Genomic DNA, 26,380 nt, shown 5'->3' with positions numbered 1-26,380 from the left:
TATTTCTAATTAACAAAATAATTGTATCGATTTAAATTTGGATCATTATTCAAAATATCATATTAATCAAATCTCATCGATCTGATTATAAAATTAGAATTTAATCACTTATCTATTAATAACTATATTCATTAAAATCCTCGAGTTACTAAATCTCGATAATTGGTTTTTCCATTAATAGTAAATATTAAAATACATTTGTTTATTATAAAAATGACAAAAAATTTACTTATTTTAATGCATTATTAAGTATAACTTTCAATTTGTATTCTTAACATGTGACATTGAAAAATATTTATCATAAAAATGCGGATAACATTTTATTTTACAAAATTTCTAAAATTATTAGCATTTTATTGAATGTTATTAATAAGCTAAATAATAAGATAACCATCTCATTATAAATTCTTAACTTCATTCAACATGCAATATCTAAAGTAATATAAGTTGATTTATTAAAATAGGGTAAATGATGGTATGATGATATGGTAACAAATTTAATTACATCAAATAGATTTACAGATCTCTTGGGTTGGGTTATAGAGTTAAAAGATATTCATCATATAATTATAAAATGTTTACTATCTATTTCTACTATCAAAATTAGTAGTCATCCCAATTTAGTCTTCATTTTTATTTTCTGCTATCCCAATTCATTTTCAATATTAATTAACACATATGAGTCCAATTAAATTGAAAAAAAAAAAAAGAGGAGGTAAGTAATTAGAAGTTAAAGAGGCAAATTATAAAATATCCATGCAGGAAAAAGAGCCAATTTCTTAATTCACAGCTAGCTTACCCAGCAAAAAACCCAAAAAAAAAAAAATGAAGTTTTGACCTGAGCTGCAGAAGTATCATTTAAAATGTCATCAAGAAAGATTTGGGTCAAAACCCCAAAAAAAAGTTAACCTCAAAATGCATGCTCATGTTATTATTAACCAATAGAACTCCATTAACAAATTTAATACTCTGAAAAAATACAAAAGAAGAATCAGTCTAATTCCATGGCCATGTCCCAAAGTGCCACCAAAGATTCCGGCGACTTTAACGCCCCATCTACGCTTAAAATAAAACATATTTTTCTTAAACAAAGAGCAAAGGAAGCTTCCCATATGAATACAGACAGAATTGTACACTTAATTCGACATACATATATGTTCATTTATACACCTTGCTCATATTTTTGAAATAATAAGAACTCGCCAGCCGGCCTTCTGCACGATCTCTTGTTGGCTGGTGTTAAAAGTTTAATGAATTTCTGCATAAAAACAACTCGTTTGGAACGGAATAAAATCTCAGTATTATAACAATATTGGATAACCTTTCATAAAATCTTATTTTCTTCCGCACATGAGAATAATAACATTTCTTATTTGTGTTTATTGATTCATTTATGGCCGGCTGCTCGCACGACTCATCATTTGCAGCTCTTTATTTTTATTTTTCTGTTTTGGAAAGAGCTGGCAGCTAGTTCACCACTTGTTTCCCATTAAACAAACTCAAAAGAACAAATTATGTATAGTTTATACTATCATGATGAATTCATAATGTAATTAGTTTCATTTGTTTATGTTCATTCTCTATGTTTAAATTAGGGCTTAATGTGAAGATCTTTGGTGTTCAAGCCATCGTGAAACATGAATATAGTCCAGTACAACACCACGTGGTTTCAATATTTGCTTCAAAATTAACAATAATTATGGGGATTAATTTATCTATATTGACTAGGGTAATGTGCTTTTGTTGTTTAACGAGCGAATTATATTTTTTCACATAAGGATTAGCTTAAAATATTTTTCCACTCTTTTGAGGATAAAAATCAAGTTTTTCACTTAGAACCTAACACCTTAACATAAAGCTAGCCGACAGAATTAATGGTTTAGTTGATGGCCTTTGAAGAATAAGAGTTTCATTACCTTTTCCGATATTAATCTAATTATTAGTGTTATATTCCTTGAAATCGTGACCTATCCTCCTTTTACTAGTGTCATGACCTTGTCGATTCATCTAGATAGTGTCATGACCGTGCTTTTCTCTTGCAATGTCCTTTGCCACCATGACCATTACCTTAGCTATCTAATTCAAGGATCGTGGTTGAAAAAAACCAAGAAACAACTCCTACAATGTATCCCCACTCCCAAACAAACTGTTGATACTGCTCTAGTTCGTTCTCTTTGAATCAAGCCACCTTTGACTCCAATGCTTTCCACTCTTGTCTCTACACTCTACATCAACTTGAAGGACTCACTCGTGACTTGGATGAGAACTGTTTCCTTATTTCCCCTGACAACGTACACAAGATTGTGTTTGGTGTTTTTGACCAATTATGAGAAAAGATTGGACTGGAAGACTAGAAATGTAATATTGGTTGCTGGTGTGGGTTTGTTTGATGAATAGTAGAGTGAAAATGTTATTTGCATTTGATTAGAGTAATATGGCAAATTTCAAAAATGTGAAACAATTAGGGGTAACATATTAATTACATTTTCTACATATGTTAGAGCTCTTTTTCATTAATAGTGTTTGATTTTGGCTTAAAAAATTGATTTATCTCATCAAAGGGTGGAAAAATGCATACTCCAAACCTTGGGTGGGAAATTTTAATCATGAAATTTGGAGGATACTACATATTGGATGAGATTGATGAAGGATCGGCCGCATGCTTTTAAGAATCAAGTCAATTTTATTTTTTAATAGTTTAATGAAAGATGAGAACAAAACCGAAAATTAAAATAATTGCACATCGATCTTATAGATAATAAAGCTGAATCACAGATAAATTGAACAAGATTTAATTGTTAAATTAGATGTGTATCTTAAAATTTAATGGGGTGACATAATTGCATGAGGAGTTGTCATGGTAGAATCCTTGTGATCCCAGTTGATCGGAATCTCATTAATATAGCCAGATTGTTTCACATGTAACAGCAGTTAATTGACTAAGACAAACTCCAATTTCAGTAATAACATATAGTTTGTTTCATCCTTGAGATGTTTGCCTTTGTAGAATTTGAACATAAGAAATCACTCATAGAAAGAAATTTGCTAAATTCATCTAGTCTCGCATTTATTTCATTTGGACAATTTTGATAACTCTGAAACTCCCGTAACTTGGGATAATTTAGAAACCCAACATTCTTAACTTAAAACTGGAGACATGTTGAAACTTATATTCTAAAAATCCACTCCTAAAATTCTTCAAACTTAAACTCAATCCTGACTTTAACATTCTTAATATCATGTGGTAAACTTCTCCCTTGACCAAATTCACAAAACAATACCTAAAAAACAACAAACTACCAAAGGGTGACAAGCCATTCTAAAGTAACAAGCTACATAAAAAACAATTAGATATATTATTATAACAAATTTCATAAAATTTGATAAAAATTTGTCACGGAAAGTGAAAATTTCACTCTAAAAATTTAATCGGCACAACAAATCAAATCATCACAAAAATTTGGGTTACCAAAAGGTAATGGTCACAAAAAAAAGGTACTAAATAACTGGTTATTATAAATAAAATATTGGTTTGTTATAAAATGATACTCATTTTGGGATGAATTTTTTTTTTTATAAATGAATTATTATTTGTCCTAAATAACTCAGTTTTGTCCCAAAAAAGAATATAAGAATAACTTTTTTCCAACAAAAAAATTTGTTCTTATTTATGTAGAGAATTAATGACAAAATTTTTATCTTTGTTTATGTGATGAATTGAGGATAAAATTTTCATCCTTGTTTATGTGGTGAATGGAAGACAAAAATTATTCATTCTCTCAAGATCCAAAACTTGTCTTATAATGCATCTCATATCATTATCTGACACTATGAGTGTGCATTTAGCCTTCGCTCTTGCTCCTCCTTGTAGAGCACCATAAACATTTTTAAGTGTTCAAAGATATCTCCATTTTACACGTTGTTTAGTGTAACTCTCATCCAAGAAGGACAAAACCTAGTTGAGAAATCGAACCCAAACTACATAGAAAACATCAAGGAGCAAAACCCTAGCCTTCCTCTCAATTCCTACCTCCTGTGGCTAACGATCCTTATCATTCTCTTTAAGGACCTCCATAAGAATGGCTCTTAGTTGATTTTCCAGTTTTGTTTGCTCACTGGACTGCTTCTTCTGAAAATCGATAACTTTGCTCTGCCTAATCAATCTAAACTGTAGTTGTGACAATCAAGATATGCTCCAAAGGGCAATTGTGATACCCTTAGGCGAATCCCACATCGACAAAGCACGGGAGAGATGTTGGGTCTGTGTGTGCTCTATCTATGGATCCCACATTGGTTAGTGGTGTGAGAATTGGATTGGTTAAATAGTATGTGAGCTCCTTAACTGTTAAGAAGCGTTTTGGGTTGCAAAGCCCAATAGCAAAACCATGATGGACTGTGTGTCCAAAGTGGACAATATCTTAACAATGGGCCGGGTTATTAGACCTGGAGTGTTACAAATGGTATCAGAGCAACTCCGCGTGTCCTCTTGAACGATGGTGGGGCAAACCTCAGCGAGGACGCTGAGTCCCGTAAGGGGGGATGTATATGATACCCTTAGGGGAATCCCACATCGACAAAGCACGGGAGAGATGCTGGGTCTGTGTGTGCTCTATCTATGGATCCCACATTGGTTAGTGGTGGGAGAATTGGATTGGTTAAATAGCCTGTGAGCTCCTTAACTGTTAAGACGCGTTTTGGGTTGCAAAGCCCAATAGCAAAACCATGATGGACTGTGTGTCCAAAGTGGACAATATCTTAACAGTGGGCCTGGTTATTAGACCTGGGGTGTTACAGCAATACCCTAAGGAAAGCCCTCTCTACAAGATCTTATACAAACAACACATCAAAAAGATTAAAAAAAAAAATTTACCTTGATAAAGGTGGACGAAGAATGCACAAAGTTAGAAAGATACTTTTGACCGAAAGAGATGAACCAAAAGGATAGGGTCATTTTAAGAATGCTTAAGGAAAATATGATTTATGTATGAACTTGACGATTCTCTTAAAAGAATTTCAGGAAAAGTGAAAAATAATCCAAACCGTTTATAATAACACTAAGGCATGTGTCAAGCATCTAGTCACAAATAAAAGATATAATCATGGTCGACCACATGGTGTCTATCTATACAAAAGAGGTGAAAAGTTTCTATAATACCTTTCATACTATCAAAACAGAAGGTAATTATTCTAGAATCAAAACTCTTCCTTGAAATTAACTCGCAGATATGACTTTAGACTGCAACTAGCAGATAGCAAACAAGCATCATCCCGCCTTGTGATTCGTAGAGCCGAGTCTCAAAAAAGATATCTTCTCTTTTAGAAGTCTCAAAACAAGAAACATTGACCATTTTTACAACAATAACTGGACATTATGTGAGTATTTTCTATTGTCCAAAAAATCGTTCTTTTTAAAATCAATAATTATAATTGAATTGTAGTGATACTCCTATCAAATAAGAACAATTGTAATATGCATCACACTATTAATTCATGCATTATCCTAAAAATTATGTAACCCTACCAGTCATTATTATAAATTCGGGGCAGCGAATAATAAAAAAAAAAGGATCATATGGAAAATAGCTATGGACACTTAATAATCTATTCTTAACAATATCGTAAACGTTAGTATTAACCGTTACTACTGAATCACGAAAAAACTAATTATATGCCTTTTATTTATATTTCACATCTGTTGATGTTTTTACACCAAAGGCTCATTGATTGATGTACGATACTAAATACTTTCACGCCAGCATCTTACACAGGAAAAATAAGTCAATCTCATCTGAGGCTTACCCAGCAATATATATTATTATTATTACGTTTAGCCCTGTCTAATTTTTTATCATTTAATTAATTATAGGCCAAAAGACCTTTCTCGCCCAAGGTTTACCATAAACCTAAACTCATAATTTTTAATAATTTAAATATTTACTCATCCATTAATTTTAGCTATTAAGTGAAGGGTAAAATTATTATTTAAATATTTTTATTTAAACAAAAAAAATATTTCTTTTTTTCCTCTTAGTTTTAAAAATTAATCATTTCTCCATTAACTTAATTTTAAAAAATTAATTTTTCATCCCCATCATATATGATTTTTAAGGTTTTATATTTTAGAATGAACAACCACCCCTCAAACTTTGAAACATTGAACTTACACCCAAACAACTTTATTCCATCTTTCCTATGACCTTTCTTTTTGACATTCCTCTTTGACAGTATTTCCCCTCCCTCTTTGGCGGTTTTCTGATGCAAAACCATAAAAAATCGACCAAAATGACTGGATTTTCTTACACGAAGCTTTCTAAAACGGTGACAAATAGTGATGAAGATCAATGCAAAATGTCGATCCTTAACGTCCTTCTTCTTCAAGAAATACTAATATGAGTTTCACGAAGACCAAAGATGTTGAAGATTGACATTTCGCAGTAATCTTTGTAGCGATTTGTCGTTGTTTCAAGAAGCTTTGTACCTAAAAATTTGACCATTTCAATCAATCTTGGTGGTCATCTACGGCAGAAAAAGTTGTAACTAGTATTGATGGTCATCCATGGTAGAGGAAGAAGGCCAGTTGTCGTCGGAGAAAGCTTGCCGAAGAAAGAAAGTGAAAGAGAAACCCTAGAGATTAAATAATTACTTTTTAAACTTGAGTAAAAGGAAATCTATTAGTTTTTAAATATAAGAGAAAATGTAATAAAATTTTATTTTAATATTTTTAACTAAATAATAATTTTATTCTTAATTGTAATAATTAAAACTAATAAATAGATAAATATTTGAATTTTAAAAAATTATCTTGAGTGAATTAGGACTTATACTAAACCTTGGGTGGAATTTGACCTTAATTATATTACATAGTTCAAGATGGATTTTTCAATCAAGGAAGCCGTGGTAAGCTTCATTGCCTCGTTAATATCGTAGCATCTAAATATGCTCTGAACAGACATATAATTAATTTCTTAACTAAAACAGATCAAAAAATTTCTTCTGTCTAATCACCAGGATCCAATCCAATTAATGTTATAATGTACGTCCTGATTATACTGCAGACTCAAATTATGGAGCATGTTCGTTAAACTCTCTGTGCCCACATGCTACGTCTCAAAGACCAACTGTTGTCAGTTTCACCTCATGATAACCAATGCTAAACGAATGTTGGATTTAATTAATTATACTATTTTCTGTGGATTTAATTAATCATAGAAACTTGATTAATTCCTTCCATGGTCGTCTTTTATTACGGGACACTTACTGGTATTATTCTTGATCAATTATAAATATATAAAAAGTGCTGATTTTTCTTGTATTTTTATTTTCTTTCTAAAGTTAATTTATAGAGGATTTTTAATGAATCAACCAATAATATTTTTGTTCATAAGGCCTGCTTGCGTTGTATGAAAAGAATGGTGTTTCACATGGAAATTATTTATATTTCATAAAAATCTTATTGTTTATTTTATATGGGTTGTTGAGCAAGACTATTCTTTTTTTTTTTTTAAGTTAATTCGTACGATTTTAATGAAACAACTAATAATTTTTCTGTTTATAAGGCCTGCCTATATTGAATGAAAAGAATGGTGTTTCACGTGGAAATTATTTATATTTCATAATTAAAAACCTTATTGTTTATTTAATATGAGTTGTTGTCTTTCGATTCAAAGTTGAAAATAAATTTTGCTAAATTAATTCCTTTTTTGTTATTATTTTTATTATTATTATCCTTTTAGACTAAACATGTCATAATTAGCTTATTAAGTCAAATATATATATATATTTATAGAAGCATGGCTATCCTCTACATTATTGAGAAATTACTTAATAAAAATATTAAACAGTTAGAATTAGATCGAAAATATTTTATCAGTAGAGTGATGTTATATACTTATATATCTCAAGTTTTTCGTCTTTAGTGATTTGAAATTTCTGTAGAAACCTAAATAGTCTCTTTGTATCAAAATTATCTATTAAATGAAATCTCTGACCTCGAAGATTGTATCAATGGGTAATTGTAACAAACTCTTTTGTCGCAGTTGAGAGGGTGGAGGAGGAAAATTGAAGTCTCTACTTTATTGATTAAAATTTATTTCATGGGTATTAGTACCATATTACAGTATTGTAATTTTTAAATAAATAAATTTAGACAAAAATGGAAAGCTTTCAGCATCTGGCCTGTCAAAATAATTCTAGGAGAGGTCGAAATAGATTCTCTTCTCCCCCAGTTATCCACAGCAAAGTCAAGCATGGCTTCTAAGTATTAAGATATGAAGAAAACTCTGTTTTTTTGTATGAGAAGTTGAAAACCATTTGCAAACGTCTACACCTTTTTTTTTTTTAATTCTTAAACTCCATTATCCTTTATTCAATTGGGTAAATCATACCCTTTGATTTTAATTTTAAAAGACTCGTATATGTATATAATATTTATTCAGCATGTGTTTATGAAGCACAAACGAAGTGAATATAAATGGAATAAATGAAATGGTAAATGAAAAAATTGATTAATACTATCAAAAAGAAACTCCAATTTCACATGGAAGGATAAGAACAAGAAAAAAAAAATATTATCAATGTAAATAAATAAATAAATAAATAAATATATATATAAAATTACTATTATATTAATGTGGGAGTTCAGTTAGAGCTGTTGACCACACTAGCTCAATATTAACTTTAATTTTTTTAATTGTTATAAATTATTTTTACTTATTATTGAGAAATTATTCATATTATAAATTATTTAAGTCTCTAAATATGAAATTTTTGTTACATTAATAATGATAAATTCATTAGTTAATAAACACAACTATAAAGAATATAAACGCATTAAAAATAATTATAAATTAAGAGGATGACTTCTTTATACAAATCAATAACATATCAAATTATAACAAAATTTGAATAAAATATTTATAAAAATAAAAGGTAATTAAATAAAATAAACATTTTTGGAGGTTGAGTATGTGAAGTTAACACCACAGTAGGGTGGAGGGTAAACACCCATTACGAATAAAATAATATATTATATTATAAGTGAATTAAGTGTCAAATAATTGTTTCGATTAAGTAAATGTTCATTTGAATGATCATCTTATTAAAATGCTATAAAAAGAGGTATGATTCTACATGTTGACCTATTTTTCATATACAAAATATTAATTGAAAACTATTTCTTATTACATTTTTGTGAATTTAATTCGTTAGAGAGTAGAGATCATGATTGGAGATCTAAATCAAATTGGATGCTTGGAATTCAAGCAAGTATCCGTACTTTTGGTTCTCGTGTTTCAGTGATGGAAAAGGAATTCTCACTTTCAAATTATGATCATTGTTGTCGGTTTATGATCAGAGTGACAATTAGATGATGGTTAATGCTTGTTATCAAATGATTTTCTTATGTATGAACATATATATATATTATGTGCATGGTGACGTGCTTGAATAAATGGATATTTGATTGAGACGTGAAGTTCAGAACTCTGATCTGCATGTTATGAGTGTTAATTGTATACTTTTGGGGTAATAGTACATTAGGAATTGACATGCTTGATGTTGATAGTGAAAATAAAGAGATTTCCATGAGATCAACGAAGCTTTGTGGTTGCAGACGCGACAAATGACTGTTTAGACATAATAATAGGCTGGATCAGTTGGCTCCCTTACAGTAGGTCGTGGTCAGAAACCAATTAGCAAGTCTAGTAAGTCGATATATTAATATGTTAAGTATATTAATATGTTAAGGCTTGTCACACAGACTAAGAGCTTTAGGATTGTACTTTCACAACATATTGACTGATCAATTCATAGAAGAGATAACAGTGAACGGTCAAAGTAAGGATAGAGAACGCCTGCTCTTTAAGACATGAGTAATATACCTTTTACTCATAATAACTAAGATAGTATTAATCTACGTCCATTTATATTTGGGTATTGCTTCTTGGTCAACTTTACTTTCTGCATTAAACAATTGATAATTATCTTTCTTATTACATAAACCGAATTGAATTATAGAGTCCTGTGAAATTATTTGCTTTAAATTACGCAAAATCAACATGCATTCTTTAGGAGATGAAGTCTATAGAAAGTAGTGTTAACTTAGTTACTTAAGTATGTCTTGTCAATCAGGAAATCCAAGAAAATGCATAAGAAACACAGCAGTAAAGCACTAATTTGTTACTAATAATCTACATTCTACGCCAATTTCGAATATGCGAGTTTATCAACTAAATAGAGATAATTACAAAACAAGTAACAAAACATTTTGCCTTAAACCTGATTCAACCATTTCACTCCAAAACAGATAACAAAGGGACAAAGAGAAGACGGATCCGGGAAAGGCTATGTAACATTCAGTCTCATCTGCATTCAAATAAAATAAAAAAATCTCACTTATAATTTGTGTTTCAGTCAAAACCAGTCACGGGTTAAACATAAGGGAGCCGAGCAAAGGAAAACAACAGCACCATCAGTAGATGGTCTTTGCATAATCCACTGCAACCTTAAAGTATAATCACTGCTTCTCATCATCAGGCAGCCCTTCCCCTAAAGCCCGTTGCGCAACTCTGTAATATAGAATCCCCATTGTAGCCATGCATGCCCTATTCACTAAGTAGCACCGAAACGGAAACGTCGAAATGTAAAAACGGAGAAACGGAAACGTTGAAACGCATTTTTAAAAAATATAAGAAACAGAAACGTGAAAAAATGTATAAATATTAAAAATGTTGGGATTATTTATAAATACCAAATTTTTATAAGAAAATACAATACTCTGCATTTGAAAAAAATAAATAACACAACAATGGGACACTTTTTCCAATTCTTCTAGGAACTATTTACAATCCAACACTAACATAAATAAAATTTAAACCAGACAGCACTAATTTCTGAATGAATATTTTACTGTCCACTATTTTCTTATTTTTTTCCCTCTGCATATTTCAAACTTTTCTGTGGGTTTTTCTCTTGTTCTTCTAACCTTCTTTTGATCTTCAAAATTCTGACAACAAGATGCATCACATGTTCCTTTAATAATTACTTGAGAAACTCTTTTTACCAAAGACTGATTCATATCTTTACAGTTTAATTTTCAAATTGAATATTGAAGACAAATATGAAGATTGCAGAAGAATATGAAGATTAAAGAATAACGTAACAGATTCGCCTGAGACGTTGAGCCGCCAGAGACAGTGAGGAGTTAAGATGTCGCGCTAGAGTCGGAGTCGGAGACTGTGAGGAGCCGAGACATATGCTTGGGATGGAGAGATGTTAGGTTACTGGAAATTGAATGAAATTGGGAATGAGGAAGAAACATATTGCTTTGGGACGTTTCCTATGCTTGGGGATATGTCAAGAAATGCGTTTCATATTTTTGCAAAATAACCGAAACGGCCCGAAACGTTTCGTACCGGTTTCGGGCTGATTCGAAAACTGAAATGTTTCGGAAACTCGGGAACGCACTATACTGTGCCTTTCCGTGCTTCCTTGCCTATTCATAATAACAGAGACGGAATTAAGGAAAATAATATTTTCGTGATATATTTCTCCAATGAAAAATCCCAATTCGCTTGATGGGTCAATAAATAACCAGATATTTCTACATCGCCTATGGCATTATTGTTCAAAGAACTAATGTATTAACTTTCAGGGTCATCCTAAAATGCCCAATACAACCCTTGGATTGACAGAATTTAGGGGACAAAATGAGGCCAAAAAATTGGACTTCGGTATTTTAGCAACTCCTTTAACTTCAGAGGAACAAATAGTTGAAAAAAATGACCCATCATCCTGTGCAGACCCAACAACTTTCATCCCTTTCTTTCCTTCTGATGCTTTTTTCCACTTTTTATTGTAGTAACAGATCCAGGACAAAAGAACATATAGATGGCAAAACACACACAAGCTTCAGCAGATACGCATGAAAATGTAGATACACAAACATCACAAGCACACATACAATGCAGAATACGAAGGCAGACATTACATGATTGCTATTAAGAGAAGGATTTTCCGTGGATCTATCCTTGAGGGTCTTTGATGCTGCAAACGACCTTTCGAGACATCATCCGCAGTCGATGCATCTTTACGTGGAGGAACAGTCACTGGTAAAGTTGGCAATGCACTTGACCAGAAAGGCAGCAGTGCTCTGAGAAACTTATGAGGAGGGGACCTATAATGGCTCAGCCTAATCAGCTTAACTTTTAAGTCTGATGTAGTTTTAAGTCACTGGTAAAGTTGGTACTGCACTTGAAATGTTACCCAAATAGGCAACTCACATTGTCAAAAACTTTCCATTAGAGGAGGTCACTAACAAATTCAAGGATTTATGAATTTCAAAACTACTTAAAGGGTATAGAAGGCTCCTAACATTAATATTTTACCCATTAATCCATTATTGTAGTAGGATGCCTGGTGAATCCATGCAAAATAAACGTGCCCTAGAGTTATCACTCCATATATATACATATATGTATGTATGCATGTATGTATGTATAATACTTTGGGTAAACATCTGAAGAGATAGCTTTGTGGTATGCATGCATTTGTCCTATGGTCATTCATCTTCATTTGTTATTCAAGCCAGCCATTTTGATAGATATTCAAATTACGGTTTTATTTCTTATGGGAAAAAGAAAAGTTGTAAGGCATCATTTTCACGCTATTGGGTATTTGATCTTTCTTTATCTCATTCTCTTTTGCCTTTGCAGTAATACATGGATTCTGAGATCAGAGCCATAATGGCCCAGTCCAGCTTGACTGTCCAGAGGCAAATACAGAGTGGGTATGTTTCATTGCCATTCTTTGTTCCAGTCTGAAGGATTTGAAGCATGGATATAATGTCTATGTTATAAAAATGTTGGAACTGGATGAAAGATTCCAAGAATTAGCAAAAATTAAAGTAGCCAAACAAGAAATTAAAAGAAAAAAGAGCAATCGAATGAAAGAATACACTAGTTATTGAAAATTCCTCCATCGATTTAGGTTTTTACACAGAATTTATACAACAAATCAGTTGTCAAGCTGGCCATCTAAATCAGCACTAATGAAACATAACTGTTTTAACTAATCATACCTAAACTCTGGAACACCGTTTGATCTTTATCAAAACTAAGACACTTTGAAGTGAGAACAAGTAGAAGAAAGAAGAAACGAAGTTAGGGTAAAGTACAACTTGTTTTCAATCTGCAGTTTAACTGAAGCGTCCAGAAGAAGCTTCATTCTCTCCCCATATGGTGCATCTTTAGTTTAAGGAACTTAAACCAAAACGCACAGCATTTGTTAAAAGTTAATATGGGCTGCAAGTTTATATTTGGACTGCTACACCTCAACAACTCCTGCTCACTTCTAGCTGGGCTTTGGAACATCAGCAGAAATGGGCTTCAAGGGGACTCAACTACATTTCTAGTTTAACGCCGGACAATAATGAAAGGCAGAATAGAGGTAATCCTGTTGTTTGTTTGGACTATAACATGATGAAGAGATGGGACTAGGAATTGCATTTGGGGCACAGAAATTATAAGGGATTTGGCTGTAACGTTAAAGAAATTATGTTCCCATCCATTCGAGATTCTTATTTCCCCTAATTTATATGACTTTTTTAAATTCGTTTTATGCCTTTTAGATGGGGATGAACATTTTGCTCACTGACTGTATTTACTATTATTTTTAATTATAAAGAGAATTCACTTTCTTGTTTGTACTTGCTGGAATTTAGAATATTTTGTTACTTGTTCCTATTAAGTTGTTTGGATAATGATTATATTAGTCAACTCTTTCTGATGAACACTCGCATGGAAAGTTTAAAACTGTAACTCTTTAACAAGAATTGTGAAAAGCAAAAATTTGATGTGGGAATTAAAGACTGACTTCCATTGATTTTGCTATCTCTTCATCTTGTAAGAAACCTTTTTCTTATCTGTTTTTAACATGTATTCCATCTGTAAGTCTGTGACAGGATGATATATATATATATATATATATATATATATATATATATATATATATATATATATATATATATATATATGTTTTTGTATATATATACATACACATGTTATTGGCTAACATTTATTATACAAACTTTTATGTATAATCATATGTGATAGTATTTGATTGGATAATTTTGAGGTAAGAAAAAAAAAATTAACAAGCAAATCACTTAATCATAAACTATTATCTCAATTTATACATAAAAATTTTTACAATTTATTTGTATATATAATTTTACTAAGTGAAAACTACACTTTTTAATATTGGATTTTACGCACATAGCATAAAATCCGTCGCCTTCACCATAACTTAATTCACTACCAATTTCCAACAATCTTTAAGACATAACGAAGTAGAGATAAGTTACTAGGAAAGTCATCTAATGCCTCCATTTCAAACTCCGTCGCCTTCACCATTCATACCCTTGACGCCACTAATTTTAACTGATTGAAGGGAATCCTTTAACACCTTGAGCTCCATGTTAATTTTATTCCCCTTATCAAAATAAGACAGAACATGCTCATCCACCATTGATGCATTAACTTAGCTCAAAACCCAATACCACAGAAACATCAGGAATGGATAATCCCTTCCATATCCTTCAGTCTACCCTAATAATTGTGCTTAAAAAACGAACTTGTTCACGCACCCTTCCCGTATCAAATTTGTGTCGTAACACATATTGTCTCCCCCTTGTAAAATATTTACCTCTAACCTTTTCAGTATAGAAATTCCCAAATTTTATGTAAGATGCTTTACAAGAAGTTCTAGAGGGAAGATGAGGGGGAAAACAAGCATTTAAGTCTCTAGCCTTTATCAACTGTTTCATCATTCACAATCCTGATAATTGATTGTGTTTGCAAGCAAAATATTCTTTAATTTACAAGTTGGTTTTTGCTACACCAAGGAAAATTGTTCATTGAAATATCACTCAGTGTTAAGTCCAGAGAATATTATAATCGGCCGATGACAATATATTTGAACAGATATATCCAATGACTTCCTCATTGAAATTACTCCCATGAATTTGATGAGAGAAAATTATGATTACTTGTAAAAGATACATTCATTACATAATGGCAAAAGTTTTATTATTTATGAACTTGTTAACTGTTTTTAACAGAAATAAAAGAAAGGCCCTCAATAATCTTCTGCATTCACCTAGGCGCAGTGACTTTGAGATCAAGTCCAATTTTCATTCCATTGTAAGCAATGGGAGCATACATCCGTAGATCATCAGAGCTTAAGAGCTGCAAAAATCAAAACCCAAAAAGCACAAGAATTAGATCAATTCATCTATGTTATTTTAAGGTTCAAATGAATCACAGCAAAACATAATCTTCTTAATTTTGCAGTTGACCTTACCTTAATTTGGAGTTGTAAAAACTTCACATACTGGACAGCTTCTTCAAGCATTGTGCTAATGTCAAACTTTGTTCCATTAGGCACAAGATTCTGTAAAATCCTCAGCCTCTCATTGACTCTTGCTCTTCTTTTCTGCAAGATAAAAAGGCAAAATGTTAATTATTCAACTTTTTACTTATTGGCATCAACAACAAAATTTTGAGTGATACAGTTGTTAGATTTTTACCCTTGAATACAGGCTTTGAGGATCAGTTGCCGAGGCCCTACTGGCTCTTGTTTTGCCATTGAGATTGACAGCTGCCTTCCCTTTTGAACTCAAACTTGAAGTCTCTCCACCATATAGTTCCTGAGAGGCATTAGAATCATCATCCGAGCAGCAGCTGCTTGAGGTCTGCCTGTTAAGAGCACCATTATTATTATCTTCCTGCTCATTGTTAGTCGGTGGAACAGTCTTCTGGTTTTTTCTCGGCCTGGAAACCTTCTTGTTCTTTTGAGCCTACATTGTTAAAAAAATAATCAGTAAAAACTTCAAGCACAACCAAATAAAAAAAAAATGTTAACGAATTGCTAATAAAAGTTTCATATTCTACTCACATCAGTCGTGCTTCTAGATCTTTTCTTAGAGTTCTCAGATGGGTTGTTGATGGTTTTTTCTTCAGGAACTGGCTCTATTAGTTGCATCTCAGATTCATTTTTGGATCGATTTTCCTTATTGCCATGGCTCATCTCTTGCTTCAAACACTCATCACCTTCAATAAGGTAAGAGGTGGTGTGATTTGCATCCCCCAAACAAAAATCCATACACCCAAAGCTAGAGTTTTGAGTGACAAAAATTGGCTGTGAATCACTCAAATAGTAGCTTTCCTGGCTGGAAGAACTTGGGAAAAGAATACTACTACCATCACTATGACTATATGAACTAGTATTATTATCACCAACATCCAGAGAATAATACGAACCTTCACTAAAACCTGACAAGTTCATTGATGACTCATAATTGCCAGGCCAAAGCAATGAGGCGTTTCTGAAGTTTGTGCTGCCATCTAAATCATTCGGGAACTGACAATTTCCAAGCAATTGGGCCATGAAATCAGCCTCCTCATTGGTGTACATTCCACTTAGAGATCCCCACTCTCCCTCGGCATTAGCTCCCAAAGGCTCCATATCATTTTTCCTTTAGAGATAATGTTTTAAAGTGTGTTAGCTAGGAAGAGAAACAAGCTCTCAAATTCGGAAGATTGTTTGAATGGGAAACTGGGTTGTGAGACATATTTATACCCAACAAATCAGAAGAATGTCCGCAAAAGCATTGAATTTATTTGTGTAACAGTATCTCTTTTCATATTTATCAATTATTAGAACACAAAAAGTCCAATACCCTGTAACTAATTCTCATAATTTATAATGGGGCCAATGTACAACTCAGAGAGGGAGACCAAGTTCACCCAATAATACAATTAAAATAGGAAGCCTTTTGAGTGGCCTCAAATTACGTCCTGGAGGCTTAACCAAAAGTCAAAAACGAAAAATATATTGAGATTCAAGCTGAGTATAACTGTGACTAGTTAGGATAAAACATGAAGGCGTTGAAAGAGAGATTTGGGAGGAAGAGAATCACACCTGCCAATCTTGAGAACGTGCGGTTGTTTTTAGTAAAATAAATTCAACATAAAGAACTACGTTTAAACAGTATGAAAATGAAAATTTTATGTTAACAAAAGTACAGCCAGATCGTGGAGATGAGATGCTTGTCTCCTTCTTTCTTCAGACTTCACAAATCTGAATCCATGTCTGTTAAAAATGCTAATCAAATTTTCCATTGGACGGGGAAACCTGATTTCTATGTATCTTTCTAAGCTTATTGTAACCCTAATCTCCAAGTTCATGCAATAGTTATGAATCACTGGCCAATTTATAATAGAAAAATACTACGTACACAAATTCATGTAACTTTCTTGCATGTTAGAACACAATAGTTTGAATAAGAATTTATAAACAAAGAACTACTCTTTCTTGCATTCAGAGTTGATTCTGCAACAACGATGGTACCTTAGTTTTGTCAGAACCTCTAAATCTTTTAGTTTCAATTATTCTATAACTTGTATGCTAAAATATTTTACCAGAATCCAATTATCAACTAAAGCAAAGATCACAAGATAATTTTGGCACATTTGATTTGTTGTGTGGCAGAAAATGATGTAGGCTTTTCTTTATTTTAATTTTTATAATTATAAAGTTTGGCTGGTAATTTAAAAATAAATTGATGAGAAATAATAATTGAAGAGGATCTGAAAATAATCTAATTTTTTCAGGTTGGTAGCAGGAAAGAGGAAGAGGAGAGAGAGTGGTTCCCTTCCCTTGCCATTTAAATCCCTAAAATACAATTAATTTTAAATAACTTCTAATCATTGCAAATTTATTAATCCAATCATTTACTAAATTTAGTAAATATAAAACAACAATATCTACCACTTTACAATTCTCTACTTTCTATTCACTAAACCCTATTTATGTGTCAAATTTATTACAAAATTTATTATTATTTTTTATATATTTTCTTATCATTCTTATATTTAATATAAACAAACATAAGTCCTTAAATTTAACCATCTAACACCAATGTCTTTCCTCTACCCCTTAAAACACATTAAAATATTGTAAATAAATTTATACATTCAAATCTTTTTATAAATTTTTACTTAATTCAGAAACCAGAATTACACTATTTTTGCTACGAAGATATATATCTATCAATCGTACTTCTAATTAACAGGATAATTATATTAATCTAAATTTTATTATTATTATTATTATTATTTTATTCATCGGGCTTCCAGGCGATCTCTTGTTGGTTGGTATTAAAAGTATAATGAGTATCTGCATAAAACAACTCGTATGGAATGGAATAAAATCTTACTATGACAACAATATTGGAAAACCTTCATAAAATGGGATTTATTTCCGCACGTACCACATTTCCTATTTGTGCTTATAGATTCATTTATGGCCAGCTGCTCGCACGACTCATTAGGGTTTCTATAATTGAAGCTTTTATTTATTTATTTATTTTCTGTTTTGGGTAGAGCCTTTCCCGTTAAACAAACTCAAAAGGGTTTGTGTTATCATGATGAATTCATAATAATGTCCTTGGTTTCATTTGTTTACGTTCATTCTCTTTCTCTATGTTTAAATTAGGGCTTAATGTGAGGAGCTTTGGTGTTCGAGGCATCAGGAAACATGAACATGGTCCTGTATAACGCCACGTGGTTTCGAAATTTAAAATAATTATGGGGATTAATGTATTTGTATTTCTTTTATAAGGCCTGCTTGCTTTTGTATGGAAAGAATGGTGTTTCACTTGGAAATTATTTCTATTTCATAAAATTCTTGTTGTTTATTTTATTTTATATGGGTTGTTAGCCTTTCGATACAAAGTAAGACTATTCTTTTTTTTTTTTTTTTCAAAGTTAATTTGTACGATTTCAACGATATAAGGCTTGCCTGTTGGTCTGAAAAGAATGGTGTTTCACATGGAAATTATTTATATTTCATAATTAAAAAACTTCTTGTTTATTTTATGTAAGTTGTTGGCTTTCGATTCAAAGAAAGACTAAAAGAATACCCCCACCTAGGGTTTCCAAACTTTTAGATCCAATTTTTTCGATGACAATCAACATTCTCTAGGCACCGTCTCTTCCTCTCCAACGCGTCCTCCTTTCAGTCATGCTTCTTCAGGCATTGTGAGACTTCTTCTTCAATGAAAACTCTTTCTCGACAAAAAGTCTTCATCTCTGGGCGAAGACGATTCATCTTCGTCTTTGGATGAAGACGATTTGTCTTCATTAGAGACGAAGATGCATCTTCGTCTTTGACAAAGACAAGTCGTCTTCGTCGATGACGACGTCTCATGGCGTCGGAAGGAGCACTGTTGGAAGGAGAAGCGTCGAAGAGGAAAAAACGATTCTTAAAGATCACCGGTTGTCACCTGAAAAATTGGAAGTGAAAGTTTGAAAACTCTAGGGGGAAAATGCAGTTTTTTAAAATTTGGCTTTAGAAAAAATTACTAATTTTTAAGGTTTAACGGAGAAAAATGAAATCAAAATTACGTTTATTTTTAATAAAAAATATAAAATAATGATTTTATCCTTAAATTTAGATAGTCATAAGTGGGTAAATGAAATTTTCAAAATTAATAAGAGAAAACAACATATTTTAGGTGAGAATAAGTCATTTGACCTAAATCAAAACACCTAAATCATGGCTTTCAGTGCCACTTGAAAATATATTTTGCTTAAATAATTCTTTTTTGTCATTACTTTTATTATTATTGTCCTTTTAGACTAAACATGCCCTAATTAGCTTATGAAGTCAAATATATATATTTATGGAAGCATGGCTGTCCTCTACATTATTGAGAAATTACTTATATCGAAAAAACATATTTATTAGTAGGGTGATTTTATATACTTATATATCTCAGGTTCTTGGTCTTTTATGATATGAAATTACTGTAGAAATACAAATTAATTAAGTGGTCACATAGTTCTAGTTTTAAATTTCGAATAACTTATTAACTAAATAGAGAAAGATGATTACAAAACAAATCCATTTTCAACAAAACATTTTGCCTTAAACCTGATTCAACCATTTCATTCCAAAACAGGTAACAAAGGGACAAATAAAAGACAGATCCAGGAAACGCTTATGCAACAGTCTGTCATCTGCATTTAGAAAAAAAAAAATCTCTCCTACTATTTGTGTTTCATACAAAATCAGCCACAGGTTAAACATAAGGGAGCCGAAGGAAGGAAAACAGCAGCACCATCAATAACCGGTAGATAGTCTTTGTATAATCACTGCAACCTTAAATTATAATCACTGCTGCTCATCATCAGGCCGCCCTTCCCCTAGTGCACGTTGCGCAAGTCTGTAATATAGAATCCCCATTGTAGCCATGCATGCCCTGTACACCATAACAGAGACTGAATTAAGGAAAATAATATTTGTGTGATATATTTCTCCAATGAAAAATCCCTATTCGCTCGTTGGGTCAATAAATAACCAGATATGTCAACATCTCTAATGACATCATTGTTCAAAGAACTAATGTATCAACTCTCAGGGTCATCCTATAATGCCCAGTACAGCCCTTGGATTAACGGGATTTAGGGGACAAAATGAGGCCAAAAAATTGGACTTTTGGTATTTTAGCAACTCCTTAAACTCTAGAGGAACAAATAGTTGAGAAAATTGATCCATCATCCTCTGCAAACCCATCAACTTTTATCCCTTTCTTTCTTTCTGCTGTTTTTCCACTTCCTTTTTATTGTTGTAACAGATCCAGGATAAAAGAACATATAGATGGCAAAACACACACAAGCTTCAGCAGATATGCATGAAAATGTAGATACACAAACATCACAAGCACACATACAATACAGATTATGAGAGGCAGACATACATGATTGCTATTAAGAGAAGGATTTTCCGTGGATCTGTCCTTGAGGGTCTTTGATGCCGCAAACGACCTTCCGGAACATCATCTGCATTCGATGCATCTTTACGTAGAGGAGCAGTCACTGGTAAAGTTGGTAATGCACTTGACCAGAAAGGCAGTAATGCTCTGAGAAACTTATGACGGAGGGGACCTATAATGGCTCACTGTAATCAGCTTTACTTTTAAGTCAACTATCAAATTCAAGGACAGAAGCTAGAAAAATTGACAGAGCATGCATTGAACAAAAACACATATTGGTCTAGTAAACAAGACCAGTATTCCACCCATTTGGCATTGCTACATGTTAAAACTCAACTGGAAGAAAATCGGTAGCATCAGGTATTCATATAACAAATAGCTCAGAACAGTTCAGTTGCTGGCTGAACAACTTGTTCAACTTACCCCTTCGTGAATACTTCTTACGATTCCCATCTTCATCATCTGCAAAATACAAAATTTCAGAGTTCTGTCGCTCAACATAGGCTCCACCCTTCCGTGTTGTAGCCCCCGGCTGTGATAAAGAGCAATTTCAAAAGAAAAATTAAGATAACAAATTAAACAAGCATACAGGCAAAAGGACTCTTTCATAAAAACATACAAAATGACACAAACATCTAATTTAAGAATAAATAATTAACTACAAAATCCTTACAGCAGGAGGACTAGAACTTTTGATAAAACTCCCTGTTGAGTTAGGACTCTCAATCTCCATAATTTCTGCCACAGAAGTTGGCGCCATGTATCCTTCAGTTAAGTTTATTCCATTTTTTGCAACAGAGGATGATGAGCTCACATTAGAAGAAGAAATTATTGGATCAGACGCAAATGCAGGGGGAGGACTGCAGGACTCCGTCACTGTCAGAGAAACTGGATGATTTCCGAACAAATTTTTTTCCAGTCCAGTCTGCAAAATGTTAGGCAAGAGTTATTTAGGGTCTCAATGAAATGAAGCCCTTCTAGATCACAATCGCCAAAAAAAAAAGCGAATAAAAAACAGTCCCTAGATATTAGATCCACTACACAATTTAGTTACAAAGATGCACACGTTTCACCCCATCTTATTAAATTGAAATGCAACCCATCTGACAATCAAATATACCTATGGTGAAAGCACCAACTCAAGGATAACTGCAAAAAGTAGGACATCTATATCAACTGTTGAAAATGCAGAATGAGTATGTCATAATTATAAAAAAAATCTTCAGCCTTTTTTAACAAGTTTTACATATTTAAAGTACTAGATATCAATAACCAGATTCTCCTAGGACTGAAGATTTAATTACAACAAACTTAGAGTGAAGCATGAATCTCACCTGCATAATTGCTTCCTTCAACAGTGAATGAAGACGGGATCCTGAATCTTTAACACTCTTAGGAGGCCATATCTGCAAAAATGAGAACACCAACTGTAAATGAACTATTCCAGGAAATATGCTCAGCCAAAAGAAAATTTTAACCAACAACCAAACAGGAAAAATAGAGTATGTAGATCTGTCAAGCAAAAATGTCAGGAGGTCATGATTGCATAGTTTACTGGTAACATGCCGAAGTTGGCCCAATGGTTATTGCACGCTATTAGGCAACTTATTACATCCAATAAAATCTCCGCACCATACACATATTGAGGTTTTCCAATAAGCCCAAACCAATTCCACAGAATCTTTAAGGTATTTAAACAGTTTACAGCTCTTTTGCCAAGATTTTTATAACTACAAACATATGCATTGTATATGAAATGTTTAATTATCAAAATTAACCACTCATTAATATAGCACTCCAAATATGTTAGAAACTTGGATACTTCCACACCCTTCAAACATTTCATGTCACAAAATTCAATTCCTTGATTTTTATTCTCTCCTGATTTCATGTCTCAAGTCTATATGATGAGGCTCTTGATTTGACATGTTGATAACACATCTATATCAAAAAACTGAGAAATGGAATCAACACAAAGACCATGAAGTAATTGACAATTCTAGTCAAATCAAGAAAAGCCCTACAACAACCCCACTGATATAGGAATCATCAATCCAACATGTTTTCATGTGCTAAACTCTCACATGATCACATCCTCAAAATGGACTAAACTCTGATCAGATCCATGGCATTAATCAAGCTTGGAACGTGTACACAACTACAGATATGTACAAGATTTGATTTCATCCGAAAGTATAAGAGGTTGCAAAATTTCTCAAGTTTGCTTGGTGAAGAGCAAACAAAGAATAATGAAGCAAGAAAACCAACGTAAGTTATTAGTTGTTCAGATCAAGCCAGCCTTCATACAAGTCAAAACAATCCCACTCTCAAGCATGAAGAAGATTTTGCTTATTATATGCAAATATGTCAAGTAACCACTTGATTTAAAAGCTTAAGCTAGTCAGTAAGATCCTAAAAAATGTATTTAAACTCTTCTTGTGTCCCCTCACATGTTTTTGCATGTGGACCAAACACACCCACAACCACAACTTACACTAAACAGAAACAAAACTTCTTAAGATTCAAGTAACAAAATGAGGATATTTAAACACTGGACCACTTAGTAAACCTAGCTCTACTGATATGTTGACTGACCACTTAATCTAAAAGCTTAAAGAAGCAGACAAGAATTATTAAGCATAAAAAAGTACCGTGCTCTAAACCACACTCAAAAGCATCGTCTTACATGGTAAAGAAAATTTTTTAAGGTTATTATTTTATATCATGATTCAAGACTCTGGCAATGTTCCCTTTATATGCATATTCAAGAATTCATCATAGTGATTTTTTTTTTTTTTTTTTTTGTGGGTTTCCATCAACCACTTATTGCAATGACATCTAAAATTACCTTTCAAAATAGTACAAGAGCATGCTTAAAAGTGTTTGTATATCACCTGAAATACTGCTCTATATGAACAACTGACATATATAGCAGTGAAGAAAAGAAAAAAAGGATATAACAAGATGATAGTTCAAGTAATATAAGACTTACAGAAGTAGCACATGATGGACACACATATCCAGCCGGTGCAGTGTGCGGAGGGAAGCTTTTGATATGTGAAGCCAAACAACTTGTGTGTATAACATCTATAATAAGCAAAAATAGTTGACTTTATGTTCAACAGATGGGTTCATCATGCAATCTCAAAACAAAAATTTGCATGAGGAATTAGTGATATCTGAAAAATCACATACGCAAGCAACCCAATCGGGTAGTTTGAGAGCTGGTCCCCTCTTCAAGCACTGCTTGGCAATGACAACACTTTTGAGGCCAATCATACTCTCCATCTATTACCCATTCTGAGTAAGTACGAATCTACAAATGTGGAAAAAATAAAATAAATACAGCAGAAAGTGCAGGAAAACTTTTATGCCCTACAAGCCAAAAAAAAATAATACTGAATTCCTAACAAATGTAGCCGATGCAAATACACAGAGATTGCATACAAAATTTCCAAGAGAATCCATAATCAAGGCATTCATTCAAACATACATCCTAAAGGAAGTAACAATTTACTATTCCAGACAATCCCTGCCAAAGGTTAGAAGAAAAAGAATGCAAGTAACAAGGTTCAAAGATCTAGAATGCCAATAACTCAGTCGAAAACAGATAACTGAGGCAAGATACCTTCAAAATCTTTATAATTGAAGGAAAATATAGTCTATAATTATAGAAAAGAAAAATACTTAAAAAAGGGAGGGGAGGGAGTAAACAATCTAAACTGGCCTGTAGACTCTGTAGCTCCAGGTAGAAAGTTTATGGTATCTAACTATAATCAGCCAAACGTGATTTGAGGCTGATAAATGTCTGAAAACAAAAATATTGTTTGTATCATAGACCTAGCCCTTATCCAACATTGGAATCCATTTCATGATGCATCTATGTGATAACATTCTTCGTATAAATCTTAATAACTTCCATTACTTTCTCTTTCTAGATTTACAAAATAAATCTGATCTATGCTCCAATTGCAGATACCAAAATCAGCTCTACAAATAATCAAATATAAATATCTATAGAAACCAGTAATGGCATAGCATGGATGCATAATCATAACCTTAATGAACTCCAAAAAGAACAAGATCCAGTCAATCAAGGCCAAATAGCCAACATCTAAATTATCACGAAATATAGAAACCTTAGAATTCAGTATTCACTGTACTTACTACACATAATTGGTGCTCAAAAAAGCAAATGCATTCTCCACAAACCGGAACCTTGTGCACGAAACAATATAACTTTGTAGCCTGAAACACAAAAAAAAAAAAAAAAAACACATAAACAATTCTCCAAGACATAAAACAGATTAGCAATCTGTAAGCTAAAAAAATGAAGTCTGTTCTCTTTTTCCTTATAATGAATCAATCTAGAATAATAAGAACAGCTACAATTTGAATTATGAACGATCCGACTCCATCAGAAACAAACAAAACAGTGAATCAAATTAGATCTAAAACCTCCACTAATAAACTTTGAATTTCAACGCGAATTAAATCATTCTAGTGTAAGAAAATATCAAACTCAAGTTCAATAATAATTTCAGAGAGTTGAATCAAATAATTAGTAACAGAAGAGAGAAAGAAATAACCTTTCGGCATTTGCAGACCACCATTGCACCGAAAACCGAACGGACACAAAATCAGTTAGTGAAGATTCGATATTGTTAGAGATTAACAGGGTGCATTTATTCGGAATTTCAATTTATATAGGGTTTAAGCTGAAGCTTTAAGAGAATGACTGAAAGGGAGATCCGTTCAGATATCAAATGGCAAGTGTTGCTCTGGCTTCGTTTACAAATTAATTTGAATGATTTTTTTTTAATTTTTTTTTTTTTCGTAGGAGCGGATTGATGCCTTGGCAGTTGGGGGTTGGGTTTATGATGTCAACTGGGTTGGGCACCCGAGCTCCGATTGGTAATCAGATTAAATATCTAAATTTAATTGGGGTAAAAACGTCTTTGTATATTTTATTCTATACATGTATATTAATGCTTATTTTTAATAATTAATTTAAACTGAGTAGGAAAAATTTAGAGATACTACCTTCCTTCGGATTAGTTTAGGATGATGCGCAAAGCCAATGACGTTATTTAGTCCAAAATAAAACTAAATATAAATCAAAAGTATTCTAAGATTTGAAAATTAAACTTTGTACGCGGTGCTTAAGTTCCACAATAGGCTACAGAGTTTGTTTTTTTTTTTTTTACTCTGGTTAAAATTAATCAAATTCATTTGTTATAAAATTTTACTTTATTTTTTCTTTAAATCTTAAAAATTAATAATTTTTTTAAGGTTAAGTTTTAAAAAGTTACCTATTCTCTCTCAAATTCAATTTTTCAATGAATTTTTTGACGTACGGTGGCTTATCTGGTTCTCTCCCTACGATATCTTTACCTCTCCGGTGCTCTCTCTCCTTCCCAGCCATCTCTCCTGGCACCATTCATTCGCCTGGACTTGGATCTAATGAAGAACTGGAGTAAAAAAGCAGAACAGGCCAAGAGGTTTCTGCATAGTGTTGAAGAAAATTCCAGGCAAGGCCAGACTTGA

The 26,380-nt window shown here is 32.5% G+C and overlaps 2 protein-coding genes across 2 annotated transcripts; both read right to left on the bottom strand.

The window, feature by feature from the left end:
• Positions 1 to 15,149: 15,149 nt before the first annotated feature.
• On the bottom strand, positions 15,150 to 16,521 carry LOC123214324 (transcription factor bHLH84-like). The gene is made up of 4 exons (XM_044634075.1): positions 15,952 to 16,521; positions 15,584 to 15,853; positions 15,358 to 15,489; positions 15,150 to 15,242 (listed from the first exon to the last, which is right to left on the bottom strand). The coding sequence occupies exons 1-4, from the start codon at positions 16,519 to 16,521 to the stop codon at positions 15,150 to 15,152; spliced, it is 1,065 nt and encodes a 354-aa protein (XP_044490010.1).
• A 3,458-nt stretch (positions 16,522 to 19,979) lies between these two features.
• On the bottom strand, positions 19,980 to 25,681 carry LOC123213614 (zinc finger protein-like 1 homolog). The gene is made up of 9 exons (XM_044633089.1): positions 25,423 to 25,681; positions 25,001 to 25,081; positions 24,029 to 24,149; positions 23,826 to 23,920; positions 22,168 to 22,239; positions 21,507 to 21,758; positions 21,257 to 21,365; positions 20,819 to 21,005; positions 19,980 to 20,320 (listed from the first exon to the last, which is right to left on the bottom strand). Exons 1-9 carry the CDS (start codon positions 25,444 to 25,446, stop codon positions 20,233 to 20,235), a joined length of 1,029 nt encoding a protein of 342 aa, XP_044489024.1. The 5' UTR covers positions 25,447 to 25,681; the 3' UTR covers positions 19,980 to 20,232.
• Between the last annotated feature and the right edge of the window lie 699 nt (positions 25,682 to 26,380).

Source organism: Mangifera indica, chromosome 4, assembly GCF_011075055.1.
Source record: "Mangifera indica cultivar Alphonso chromosome 4, CATAS_Mindica_2.1, whole genome shotgun sequence".
Lineage (NCBI taxonomy): Eukaryota > Viridiplantae > Streptophyta > Magnoliopsida > Sapindales > Anacardiaceae > Mangifera > Mangifera indica.
This window is presented reverse-complemented; position numbering and strand designations above follow the sequence as displayed.

Excerpts from the sequence above, each read along its gene's own strand:
- LOC123213614 (XM_044633089.1), bottom strand. The coding sequence starts at position 25,446 with ATGGTGGTCTGCAAATGCCGAAAG. Across the intron at positions 23,921-24,028 it reads TACCCGATTGGGTTGCTTGC|ATGTTATACACACAAGTTGT; the intron begins GTATGTGATTTT and ends TGCTTATTATAG. Across the intron at positions 20,321-20,818 it reads CTTCTCTTAATAGCAATCAT|GGCATGCATGGCTACAATGG; the intron begins GTATGTCTGCCT and ends TATGGTGTACAG.
- LOC123214324 (XM_044634075.1), bottom strand. The coding sequence starts at position 16,521 with ATGGAGCCTTTGGGAGCTAATGCCGAGGGAGAGTGGGGATCTCTAAGT. Across the intron at positions 15,854-15,951 it reads GATCTAGAAGCACGACTGAT|GCTCAAAAGAACAAGAAGGT; the intron begins GTGAGTAGAATA and ends TTAACAATGTAG. Across the intron at positions 15,490-15,583 it reads CTCAAAGCCTGTATTCAAGG|AAAAGAAGAGCAAGAGTCAA; the intron begins GTAAAAATCTAA and ends TTTATCTTGCAG.